Below are 12,763 nucleotides of genomic sequence, written 5' to 3' on the forward strand. Positions count from 1 at the left end.
GTGCCTTGCTCTGTGTCCTCCGGTTTAGGTGACTGGTGGGACATGGGACTACTGGAGGGTTCCTGGTTTTTGCCTTTCTGTACATTTGGGGGCAGCCATTCACATGGGGCAGACTGTGCAGTGCCCTGATCCAAGCTAGCTGAGGGCATGACATGTTGAAATGTGGGCAGGAAAATTTTAGAAAGCTGAGTCTGGGATTTTTTTTAAATTTCATTCCACCGATAAAATAAGCTCAAGACAGTTGCCCAGAGTGAAAAAGAAAATGCTATTGCATTTATGAATTGCTAGGCAGAATAAAGGCTATTTGGTAGCAAACTATAATCACTGGCAAGGCCTTTCCTATTAGCAACTCTGAGCTGCATGAAAATCCCAGTGCCACCAGTACAGCATTTATATCATAGCTACATTAAATCAAAATAGAGCTTCATACTAGAAGTCCTAAATGATTCCTGAAATAATAAATACTTACTGAGACAATTAAACATTATGATAGAATATCAGACAGAAAACTTGTGAATGACCTAGTAGGAAAACCAAGATATTTTGCTCAAGGGGTTAGAATGTGAACGTGCTGTTATTAACATGATTAAAACATGTAAAGGAGTGAATAGACAGCAATTAATTGAAATATGTAAGTAAAGAAAAGGTGGGACACTGAAGATGTAATTTTGATAAACAGAAGAGCTCAGGGTTTCTTAAAGAGCAACCTGCTGCTTGCATGGGATGGGAGGTGAGGAGGAGGAAGGCCATTGGAAGCTGCAAGCTGCTTGCTCCCAGGCTCAGGTGCTCCTTTTCCTCAGCTGCATGGCCTTGCCTCTGGGCTCAGGGGAAACATAAGGTAGATGCTGCCAGAACTGCAGGCTAATGCTTGTGGTTTGGGCCAAATGTTACGAGTTTCGGGTTAGGAAGCTGATTGCAACTGAAGAGTTTCTGAATTGTAACCATTGCCATTATAAATTCAGTCAGAATTCATTGCAGCATACTCTATACAACAGGTACCGAGTGCCCTTGATAAGAGCTCTGTTCTCCACTTATGTGTGTAAAACAAAGTAAATAAATATGAAAAATTAAATATAATTAAATTTACCAAAGCATAGGACAATGATAGTCTGACATTTCAAGCTCAATCAATGACAACGTTCCCACTAACCTTGTTTGGAGCGTGCTGAGACACCAGGCTCGTAACTCATGTTGTCACGGCCAGAACCAGGCTGGTGCTGCTGGGCACGGCCACCTACTCAACATGGGCGAGTCTGTAGAGAGCAAAGTCTGAAGCTGTTTTTCATGGGAATTTTGGCTTTACAAGGTTCATGTAATGCTCCATATTTGTTTAAGAGCCTTTTGTCTGGTAGTGATCCTTCCCCTCCTTCCCCCCCCCCCTCCCCAAGAAATATCCCTTTCCCTTCTACATCAAAAGTTGCTGTGTGAAAATCTTACTCCCCTGCAAAAGAAGCAAAGTTTCTGTTTAGTGTCTGGAGCTGAACAAGCCTGCAATTTTTTCAACTTTTCAAGAAATGTAAAATGTTTGTTTTCCTCAGAATTGCAAGTCTGCATTATATTCTCGGTGACTTAAGCTCTTTTGTAATTGCCTTGTATTTAGTGTACTGCAGAGGGCCAGCAAGTTCCTCACTTTATGTCCAAATAGAAATAATTTCCATGCTTTACATAACAAGGCATTAGTGTTAAATTAGTGATGTTTTCCATAATTTTATGACCAACTTGTTTAATAAGTTTAAAGCATGCATGTGAAGGAGAGTTTCTACATGTTACTCTTTGTTACAAGTGTCCATGTGGTCATTAGCCTCTGTGTCATACCCATCTACCTTCGGCTGGTTTGCATATCAAGTTTTTGTGTTTTTCTCCGCCCTCAGGTTGTGACAATTAGTGAGTGTAATCTATTCAGACAGGAATTGGACTGTTACTTTAAATGCAATTTGTGATTTTGGGGTCATGTGTAAAATTAACTCAATCTTTTAATACATTCTAAAGACAGAGTTGAGCATCAACTTTTGCTTTTCCCTGTCATCATTAAACACTTCGATATGCTTATTGGTAAGTTGAAATAGCTATTCTGTATAAGTTCTGTATAATATACTAAATCAATAACAGAATCCACCTTTGATCATATTTCAAAAAAGCCACATAGGTATCTGAGAGTCTAATTGGCTTCAATGAATGGAGGGGTTGGCTTGTTTGTTTGTTTTAAGTAAGATTCTTGGAAATAATTTATTTACAGATGAGGTCTTCTATGCTCCAGCTCTTCTGCAGCCAGTGATGGTTCAGTCCTTTACCACCCTGGCACTGCAGTCACCTGGGGGACTGAGGGTGCCGCTCTCTGCTTGTTCCTCCCTAGCAGCACACAAGTGCAGAGGGCAATGTGGTGGCTTTGAGCTATGGGGTGACCTGTGGATGGTGCCATGCACGTCACTGCTCCCTACAGGAGACTCCTGCTGGATCACCAGCCTGCTATGATGGACTTCACAGGTGGATGAATCCTACTAGTTTTAGGGCATTTCTTTCCAAAAATACTCAATACTTTTATTTAGGATGAAGCTGGTGGCTGTATTTTGCCATGATCTTAAACCCAAATTATCTTTTCCTAGTTAAGGTCTTTCCTGTAATGTGCAGAGAGAAAAAGGTTACTCCAGGTGGCAGTTCATGCTTTCAGACCTGAGCTGTCCCAGAAGCGTTTGCTCTGTATTCCCTAGGGGGAATTTAGGTAACCAGGTTTCTCTGTTAAGTGTTGAGGTGATATAGGATGAGTTCGAGTCTGGTGCTTCTGATAACAAACATTTCTTCCAGTTATTTTTAGGACTATATGTAGGATTGAAGCTGTGATTAATGATGGACCCTACTTGAATGGATGGTGGTAAGTGGGCTGCTTTAGGTGTCCTGCAGCAAACACACAACCCAAAGCCTTACCTTTGGCAGCTGAAAATGTTCCTAGGCCTTCCTAAAATGCAGATATTTATGCTTCTCTATATATACTTCTACAGTAAATCATCCAAAAAGCCTTAGAAAATGCTTTTAGTTTGTACAGCTTTTCCTGGTCAACTTAAAATAGAGGGTTTTAAAAATCTAATTTCCTTTTTTTGTAATCCAATAAACACATAAACTTCACAGAATATTGTAATTTTCCCAGAAGACCATGTTGGTTGGTCCTGGACCTGTGTGTAAATACTTTTGAATTGTTTTATAAAAACTTTTATTACATATATGAACCTGATTGGACATACCTTAATCTGTCTGGTATTTTGGGAGTTTCATAAAATGCATATTTTGAGACCAATAAAATGGAATGGCTCTCAGAGCCATTATTGTCTATTGGACAAATATATCTATTCGGCATTTTCCCATCCATACTCTTAGGCTCCAGATCAGAATAGCTGCTTTAGAGCCATTCTGCTCTCCTGGGTAATTCAGACAGGGTTTGGGATGTTAGCTGTGGATAGTAAATGTATTTATGAAAATTTATATGTTAAAAAAAGGAAATCTCACTAGCCAAGATTTAAATGAAAATAGTTCTCCCTTTGCAAATGCTCGTTATTATGCTATGATAGCGTTACTTTAAAATGGCAGTGCTTACAAAGGCTCTGGAGTGGCTCAAAGTCTTTTGGACTTGTTTTGTGAAAAGCATGTGGCCGTGTTTGCTAGTTACTATTTCTGTGGCAACATGCAGTTCTTCTGTTTAAAGGTGATTGTGCCTCAGACACAAATTTACATAGGAAAAAATATTTAAAGTAGCTCTTTTTGTGGCGGTTGGGCTCAATGCAGGTTTGCGTGCAGCTTGTTGACCTTGGAGTGGAGCTGATGTGTGGTTACAAGGACCCCTTCACCAGTGACTTTTTGGGACAGGGGATCTCAGTGCCATCCATCCTATTGCACTGCAGCCAATCCTGCCAAGAGTGCCTGGCCATAGCCCACAGCAGTCCTGGTTGTTTGGGATTGCTACAAACCTCCAGCATCCAACATATGAACTGAAGAGATCTGTCTCCAAGAAAGTCAGACCTTTGGGGCTTTTCAAGTATTTCTCAGTGAGGGAGTCATTTATTTGCTTTAAAGAGCTAATGGCTGTTGTTTCTGATTTTCACTGCAAGGATATTCTTAAACTAAGCAAAGAAATCTGAAATGAGTTTGCAGTATTGTATTCCAGTAAATGCTATAGCCATTGGCCATCTAAGGAAAAACATTGTCAGATAATCATAGGCATTTTTGCTTTTAAGGGAACAAATGTCATATCTAAGAAACACAGTATTTTGGGGACTTAATTGTAATTTATAGTACATTGCATAGCATTTGTTTTCTATTCATCATTTTATTGCTCTTCTGCTTTTTCCCTAAATTAATGCATTGAATTGTGTGTCTGTATGTGTGTATCTGTGTGAATATATGTACAGATATGCAATATAATAAAAAGTGGTGTAGTGGGGACAACAGACGGCTTGTGTGTGATGTATTATTGGCATTTTTCTTTCAAATTACCATTTTCTTGCTGCTTTGGGAGAAAGCCATGATTTTGCTGTGATTAGTACACTTTTAACAATCTGGAATAAATTCCTGATCTTATTCATGTGACTAGTCCAATGCCCATTTTTATGTTTTAGTGCAAACCCCTACATATGTGCCTGTAATACCACGAAAATACGATGTTTCTTTGCAGAATTTTTTATAGAATTTGGATGCTGATCAAAGATTTTTAGAAGTGGAGAACTAATGCAGCTTGACCACGTAAATGATTTTTTTTTTTTTAATGAAAAAGACTTTAGCATGTATCGCTTTTTCTCTCTCCATCGTTTGTGTATTCCATTGTGCTAATCTTAAATAATGGATCCATATCAAAGTTAATAAATTAGGAACTATTAGCAATTTGGATTACAGTAAGTAGCCCAATGACACTATGTTGATATTGAGTTTTTTGTTTTTCAACAGTACAGTTTGAGTTTTAAAGATAAGACAAAACAAAATAGGTTTGGCAAATATTTGAATCCCTAACAACTCAGTAATGGGTAGCAGCTTTGTTTAAATCCCAGGGCCCGGCTTTAAGTGCATTTTCCTTTAAATGGTCATAAAAAACAGACTTTAAGATCCATGATTTTCTCAAAACCTTCATTTCTGCCTCCATTCGATTGAAGCACTGTGTTGCACTACATCAGTCATGCCATGTTATGAAACCTAACGTGATGTGACAGATGCAGGCTGACGTGATGTGTCACAAAGCAACGTATCAGATCACAGACTTGAAAGAAAGAAAACAAACTTTTCTTCTCAAAGTCTAAATTAACAAAGCAGCATATATATTTTTAAAAGATGGACTAGTTTCAAACACTAGGGGATTTTTCTATATACTGGTTCCAGAGCAAGGTGCTCTGTTCTGCCCAGAAAGTATGTCCATACCAGGCTCCTTGCTCTCTTCAGGGTACAGTTAAAATTAGGGACAGCCCAAACCATCTCAGCACTGCTGACCTTTCTGGGCCTGATCCTAAAAGGTTTGGATCGCTTTCAGAGGACTGGTTCAGCAGGTGCTGAAGGTAATCACCCCTTCTGAGGCAGTCTGCCCCACCTAAAACTGTTACAGTTCTTGGAGTCCAGCTACCATTGTTGTTATTTTAACTATTTTATTAATATTATTTTGTGCAAGTTCAATATTCTTAGTATCTCAGCTTCGGTCAAGAGGATTAAGAAGTCCCTTCACACACTTAGTTGCATACTTCGTAGCATGTTACTCTGTAACATGGGATTATTTCAGCTGCAAACATTATGCTGTCCCCTATCCTTTTTGATTTTTGATCTGAGAAAGACGTACCATAATTTGTTCTCTTTGTTGGCCCACCTTTAACCTAATTCTCTTCACGACAGATGCAATGCATTGCATGTTACCTCCTGAACTATCAAGAAGATTTTTTTTTAAGGGCTTTCTTATAATTTTATTGAAAGATATATACTGGGTAAAATATATATGAACTATAGCATGCTAAGAAAGAACCTACCAACCACTGCTAGATAAAACGTTATAAATTTATTGCCAAGTTATCTAGGAAGGGTTATTTTAAGAGCCTGCTGCCCACAACAAGTTTTTGAGCTATAGTTAATGGATGGGCTACCTAAGAGAAATGGGCATTATCCTTCACCCCTTAGTTACAAACAAATTGCAGATATTGTCATCTTTGCAAGTGAAAATAATCTCTAGTTTTTGTACTACTTCTGCTGTAAACAATGTACCACTTGCTTTCCTATGACCCTCACTCTGTATACATATTTATATATTATTCATACTAGATTAAAAATGAATGTGCTCTTTACCACAGTTGTACTGCATAGTGACAGTACAGATTAACTTATTGTGTACTTACTTTTCACAAGACAGTGATGTGAAATTTTGATGGCCTGAAAAAGTAAGTTGTGGGGGAGGCAACGCTGAACTGAATCCTTCTAGGTGCATTTTATATTGTCTGATTTAGTAAAGTTGGTTGAATTAATAAATGACATTCTCTGTATGGAGTTACACAGGCTTGAACTTGGTTTGGTGGTGGGCAGAAAGTGTTTGCTTCTATCTGGCACATATGAGGCTGTTAGTGCTATCCGTGCTCTGTGGATTCCTTGTTTAAAATTTGTGGGGGGTGGTCCAGGCACAAATTGATCATTTAATGGTAGCTGCTTATGGGCAAAGAGTTAAGCGCTGTCTGGTGAGATCTTAAGCTGTTGGCTAGCAGTACACATTCTAGCTAGAACTGACCAATTTTTTCCATGATTCACGGTGCCTGATGCATTTTAGGAGTTGGATGTTGGGCACATCATTCCTGCTTGCTCCACGAGCCCAGACCTTTGTGTCCGTGCTCCCTGCGTGCTGCTGGTGGAAGCAGGTACCAGATGTTATGTCCTGGGCACATCCAGCTGTTGGCTGTAGCAGCATACAAGGTCCAGAAGGGCAGGATAGTCTTTGTCTTTTTCCATAGCATTGGTAAGAATGGAGTAAATAAGACTCGAGGGCAAGTTGTACCATTAGTCACATCTCAGCAGCGCATCTTCCGTTCTTAGCAAAGGGCAGTCATTGGATGGTCAAACGAACCACAGGGAATACTGGAAGGGAGCTGGTAGTGTGGTGTGGATACAATCATGGTAGTGATTGTGACAGTGGCAGGTCTTTATCTTTTGCAGAAAGAGAAAAACCACTTCAGTTCTTCACAGAGCAAGTTTCCTTCTCCTTTACCCAGTGCTTCATCTGTTGTTTCAGCACAGTGTGTGTTCACAGTGTTTCAGCACCTCCCTGAGCGGAATATGCAACAGCCACTTATTTCCCTCTGGTCAGAGGTATTACCCTGGAGGGAAAAAAAAGAAGAAAAGAAAGAATCCAGAACTCAGCTGTGAATTCTGGTGACTGTTTCTATCTCTTACCATCAAAGAAGGAGATATAATGATTTTATTACTTTTGTTGTTGTTGTTGTTGTTGTTGTTTTCCTGAGTTTTCAAGTATTTCTAGATTTTCTGAAACAAGATCCGATTTTCTCTGGACCTTCTTCACATCCAGACAGTTTTGAGAGGGCTTCCAGTTTTCAAAACTAATATATTCTAATTTTTTCAAGCATATTTGTGGTCCTGTATTGATTTTAGGACTGATCCTAAGAGGCACTAGGGACATCTTCAGTCTCTTGTTTGACTATTTCCTCATATCTTTCAGTTGATTTTTTTTTTTCTATAAAAGCCCAAACCATTTTCTGTAACTTTTTCTATGTAGTTCTTTTTTCCATTGCTATTGCTATGAAATTTTCCACTGAAATTTAACTTTGTAAAGATTAGCAGCTTGTAGATTTCATTGCTTTTTCCTTATGAAGTTGTTGATGGAAATGTCTTTATTTACCTCAGGAGAGAATGAGATCAACCCAATCTCTGTCCCCAAATTCATGCATAAATGTGCATATTAGAGGCCTTGAGGGTTGGCCACCCTTTTGGCAATCTTTAAATTGTAAAAGCAAAGGATGGAAGGACTTTTTCATCCTTGTTGAAGGAAACTTGCCTGTAGTCATCAAGCATTGGTTTTGGGTAACTGTGTACTGGACTTGATGCTTCTTTACTCTGAGTAGCGGGCAGAATGTTTGGGGGAACTCAGCCTGGTATTTTTGTTGTTACAGTAAAAATAGCAGATTATTTGCGCAACCCAAAGCACTGCTGGTTCAGGTGAATTTCCTCTGCCCGAGATGCTCATGCTTGTGTGCCACCAGCAGTGCAAGGCTAAACCCAGCCAAGGCTAACTCCCAGGCTGTGAGTGCTGCGGGAACATTCCTACTCCTGTACAAGCAGCATTGGACCAGTGCGTAACCAGTATCCATTTGCTTTTCCATTACATTACCACCTAAAATTGGTCCCAACCCCTTCCCATGTAGTGGGGAGTGTAGTCCTCTTCTGCTACGCCAGCATCTGGTTTGTGCCTGCTGGGTAGTAACACAACAGCAGAGGAAAATGTGCTCTTCAAATGTGGAGATAGGGTATTGTTTTTCACTTATTCTGGCTTTATGTAGACAGTCTGGCACATTTATTTATTCATTTATTTGAGCAAATTAAAGCAAGCTAAGTGCATTTGACCTCAGATGGTCCTGGTTTAAGTTAATTTGAAAGACAAAGCTCATAAAGTTCCAGTAAAACACATCAACAACTTCCCAGCATAGGTTGAAATGTGATTGCTGAAACATAACCTCCAAAACCAGATACAGCATGAAGATTCAAAGTCACAATAATCTGAAAAATATGGGAGAGCATATTGATAGAGTTACTAAAAGTGATATCTTTCATTCATGCCTTCATTTTGCAGACAGTTGCTATTTCACACACAAGAAGTGCATCTATCAAATTCTGTGAATTAACATTTCTTTTTTAATCTGGTTTGGACATTTATTTTGGAGCTGGTGATAACCTTGTGCCCCAACCCCGCAAACACATCTCTGCTTGTGTTTCTTTACTCACAGGAGTAATCTCACTGGAGTAAATATTTGCAGGTTTGAGGCGTCGGTTATCTCAATCCATTATTTCTTTCCATTAAAAAATAATCTCTGTGGTTAAAATAAAACATACAGTTCTTGACTCAGAAACTCACCCAAAGACAAAGTATGGTTATTAGATGAAGGGTCTGTACATTGTCATCCCTGAACTGCACTTCAATAAAAAAGATAATTAACAAGTCTAGAAGGCAGTCTAGTACATGATTGCACCATATTTACAAGAGTTTAGTTTGGATCATGGGCTGATGGATTTACAGCTGGGTGTGAGGAGGGAGACAAAATAGCTGCACTTTTCCCAAAAACCTGAAGCAGAGGCTTTTAAAAATGCAGTTTCTTGAAACCAGCAAATCACAAGCAGCACAAATTTCTTATTCTTGCTGAAGTCACACAGCGACTTCCTTCAGCAGGAGAGCTTTCAGCTGTGGCGTGTTTCACCAGAACATTTACTGTAAACAGAGAAAAACTAACCAGCCTTTTTTCCTTTGTGCAGGTCACCGGCCCTTCCAGTGCCGATACTGCCCCTACAGTGCCTCTCAGAAGGGGAACCTGAAGACCCACGTGCTCTGCGTCCATCGCATGCCTTTCGACAACAGCCAGTACCCAGACCGCAGGTTCAAGCGCTCCCGGGCAGACTCGGAAGCCCCAGGGAGCCTAGAGGAGGCTGCAGGCCGGGTGGGGAGCTCGGCCGAGCAGGCTGAGGACGGTGGCCAGGCCCAGGAGTAGGGCTGCCAGGCCCAGGAGTAGCGCACCTGGCCAGGCCCTCATGCTGTGCGGGGCTCTGGCTGTGTACTGGGCCTGAGGTGGCTGGCTGCACTGTGGGCAGAAGAATTGTGTGCCAGCTTCCAGACGTGTACAGGATGCTCCCAACATTTAAGTATATATATATGGATACGTATGCACAAACGCATATATATATATTTACACACATGTGCTCAAATACAGTCATATACCCATTAAATATATATCTTCATTCGCACACACACACACGATCCCTCTGTGTGTGTGTGTGTTTAAGTATATATATTACACATGCAAAATAAATCTCCAGCCCTTGAAAATGGCTGCTAAACTGTTACCTGGCAACAAGTACTTCCAAACAATGTAGGTGGGATAATAAAGTGATCTAAAAATGCTAGGGGGCCGTTAGTTATTAAAAAAATAATAATAGGGCAATTTCAAACTTTGAAGTGGTCTTTGTCCAAAAACAATGCTCTTAACAGAAAAAAATGATAGTGTCTAAACGATTTAGTGTTGCCTTGAAGATTGAGGGGCTGTGTGTTTTCATTGTTGAAAACACCTTTATAATATGACACCAGCTGCTGTCATTTGCCTAGCATAGTAATGAGATGTGTTGGTAGACTGCCATGGTGCCAGTCTGACTGGAGCTGTCATTGCAGAGAAAATCAATTTGAGTGGTGTTGCAACTGCAGTACAGGAGAAACCCTAGATGGCCCACAAGCTAGGGTCAGTACTGACCTGTACTGACAAGTATTGCGATATTATGTTTTCCCATTTTTCTTTTTTCTTTTTCTTTTTCTTTTTCTTTTTCTTTATATATATATATATATATATATATATACACACAGCCAAATGAATCAATGGTTAAAAAATATCTGCATACCAACGTGTGACTGCAGATTTGAAGTGTAATTCCATTTTTTTTAATCATCTTGCAGTATTGAGGGAAATGCTTTTATACTTTTTTTTTTCCTTGTTGATGAAGAAGTAAGTTGCTATAAAAGTAAAAGTACAACATATAGAAATGTTGTTTAGTGAAACTAGTCAGCCTTATCTGTAGAAGGTGCTGGTGAGAAACAGATTTTTATTACATAGAGGGTTCGTACTTTTTCTTTTTCTATTCTTTTCATGTTGTTTTCTATTAAATTTCCTTTAAATTCCCGTTTTTATACTTAAATGAAGGATTCCCTAGCCACAGTTAATTTTCATGTGTTAGTTTTTATATAAGTGTTAAAGACATAGCGCAGAAGTTTCTTCTGGAGCAAGCTCTTATAAAGTAGCTTCACCAACACTATGAATCCAAATTTCCTGCTCTTTGTCTCTAATGAAGAAAAATGTTTTAGCTGATTTTTTTGTTTTGTTTTTGTAAAGCAAATCATTTGTATATTTTTTGTAGATTTTAGCTTTTTTATTGATTGGATGCTCCAAATTTATTAAGTTCTTTGCCACATAAGAAGCTTTTGAGAGTCTATAATGAACCACATACATTAAAAACAACAAAAAAGTAAGAAAAATAACTAAAGTTTTATACTGAAAATCTCTGAATGGCATAAAATTTTAGCCTTGTAATGTACTTCCTTTGATAGAAGCAAAATTGGTGCTGTTTATTGTGAAGGTAGAGAAATATTAACTTCTTCTAAAACAAAATCATGCAGACTTAAAAAAAAAAAAAAAAAAAAAAAAAGTCAATATTTCTTTGCAGGCTGGGAGCACAGAGTAAAACCCCAGGGCCTTAAAACTTCAGCTCTGCCTAAAGCAGTTTACAAAAAATACTTAACTGCAATCAATGTAAATAAAATTCTTAGCGCTACCCTGAGACTGGAAAAAAATCTCAGGCTAATAAGGAATACGGTTTGCATATGCTGTCGGAAATGATGTCATTCAACTGAAGTTTCAGTTTAAATGAGGTCACTGTGTAACTTGGACCCATCTGGCACAGAGCAAGCTGCTTTTCTTGTTTTTCTAGTATAGTTCTCACTGCCTTACTTAAATCGAGTTGATAAACTTAATGCAACTGTTTCTATGATCCTAGATAAAGGATTAAAATGTTATTGAAACTTTCTGACTGTAGTAAGCTTTAGGATTTTAACTGCACTACTGTGTTTGGTGACTGTGTCAGTCGCTTGCTTTTGTGTGTTTGCGCCGCCTTCAGTATCTTAGCAAAAAACAAAACAAAACAAATCAAACAAACAAACAAAAAAAGCCCACGCTGCCCCCATTCCATTTCTTGCACTTTTGGAGCTCTTTCAGTATTCTTTTGTGTCTTCTGAGCATTTTCAGGTACGACAGGCAATAATTCTGTTTGTGACACTGGAAACATCTCTCGTTCTTTGTGATGTGTGTGTTGATTCCATTTGGTTGGGTGCTACTGTCCCTATTCTCCCCTCTGACATAGACCTTTTTTCCAGAACATTTGTAACTTGTAATACAAACAAGTGACAGCAGCAGTGATGCATTGTCGGTTTCTGAATATCATCATGCTTCTCATATCTAAACATGTCAAGTTTTTTCTCTGTAACTTCTGTAGTCTGTGATATGGTCATAATACTGTCTACATTCCTACACAAAGAAAAATTTCTATCTTGGAGGAAATCTGAGATCAATAGAGTAGAGGATTTTGTTGCTATGCTTGTAACAATTAGAAAACTTTGTATTTAAAGTTTATTCTTGGTCATTATTTATTATTAAAATACATCAGTTGACAGAACTTTATTCTGGTATAGAAGTATTAAAAGTTGTTTTTTCAGCAATGACTGTTTTCTTTCTGCTGTTAGAATAAAAATGTCTTTGAAGCAGTACAGTTTTATCCAGTGTTTTACGCAATAAAACCTCTACCTCTGAAAAAAAGTTTTCCTACTTGCTTATGTTTATTAGGAACAGCAAAAACATTATTTTCTGTAGCTTTGTCAGATTTGAAAAAAAAAAAAAAAAAAAAGCCAGTAAATTCACAGTTGTTAGGCAGTTACTGGAGTGTGTTGCTGGGTGTGTGTGCTCAGTCCACTTATTAATCCGAACAAATCTATATACAGTATATA

The 12,763-nt window shown here is 38.7% G+C and overlaps 1 protein-coding gene across 21 annotated transcripts in view; it reads left to right on the forward strand.

Annotated features, from left to right (window-relative positions):
* Positions 1 to 12,523, forward strand: part of ZNF536 (zinc finger protein 536) — a 347,101-nt gene extending 334,578 nt beyond the window's left edge. For all 21 annotated transcript variants that reach the window (XM_021272913.4, XM_027466845.3, XM_021272916.4 and 18 more), the window contains one exon: positions 9,481 to 12,523. In XM_021272913.4, coding sequence (XP_021128588.2) covers positions 9,481 to 9,713 — 233 coding nt within the window. In that variant the 3' untranslated portion in view covers positions 9,714 to 12,523. The remainder of the gene's footprint in view (positions 1 to 9,480) is intronic.
* Positions 12,524 to 12,763: the final 240 nt, after the last annotated feature.

Source organism: Anas platyrhynchos, chromosome 12 (assembly GCF_047663525.1).
Source record: "Anas platyrhynchos isolate ZD024472 breed Pekin duck chromosome 12, IASCAAS_PekinDuck_T2T, whole genome shotgun sequence".
NCBI lineage: Eukaryota > Metazoa > Chordata > Aves > Anseriformes > Anatidae > Anas > Anas platyrhynchos.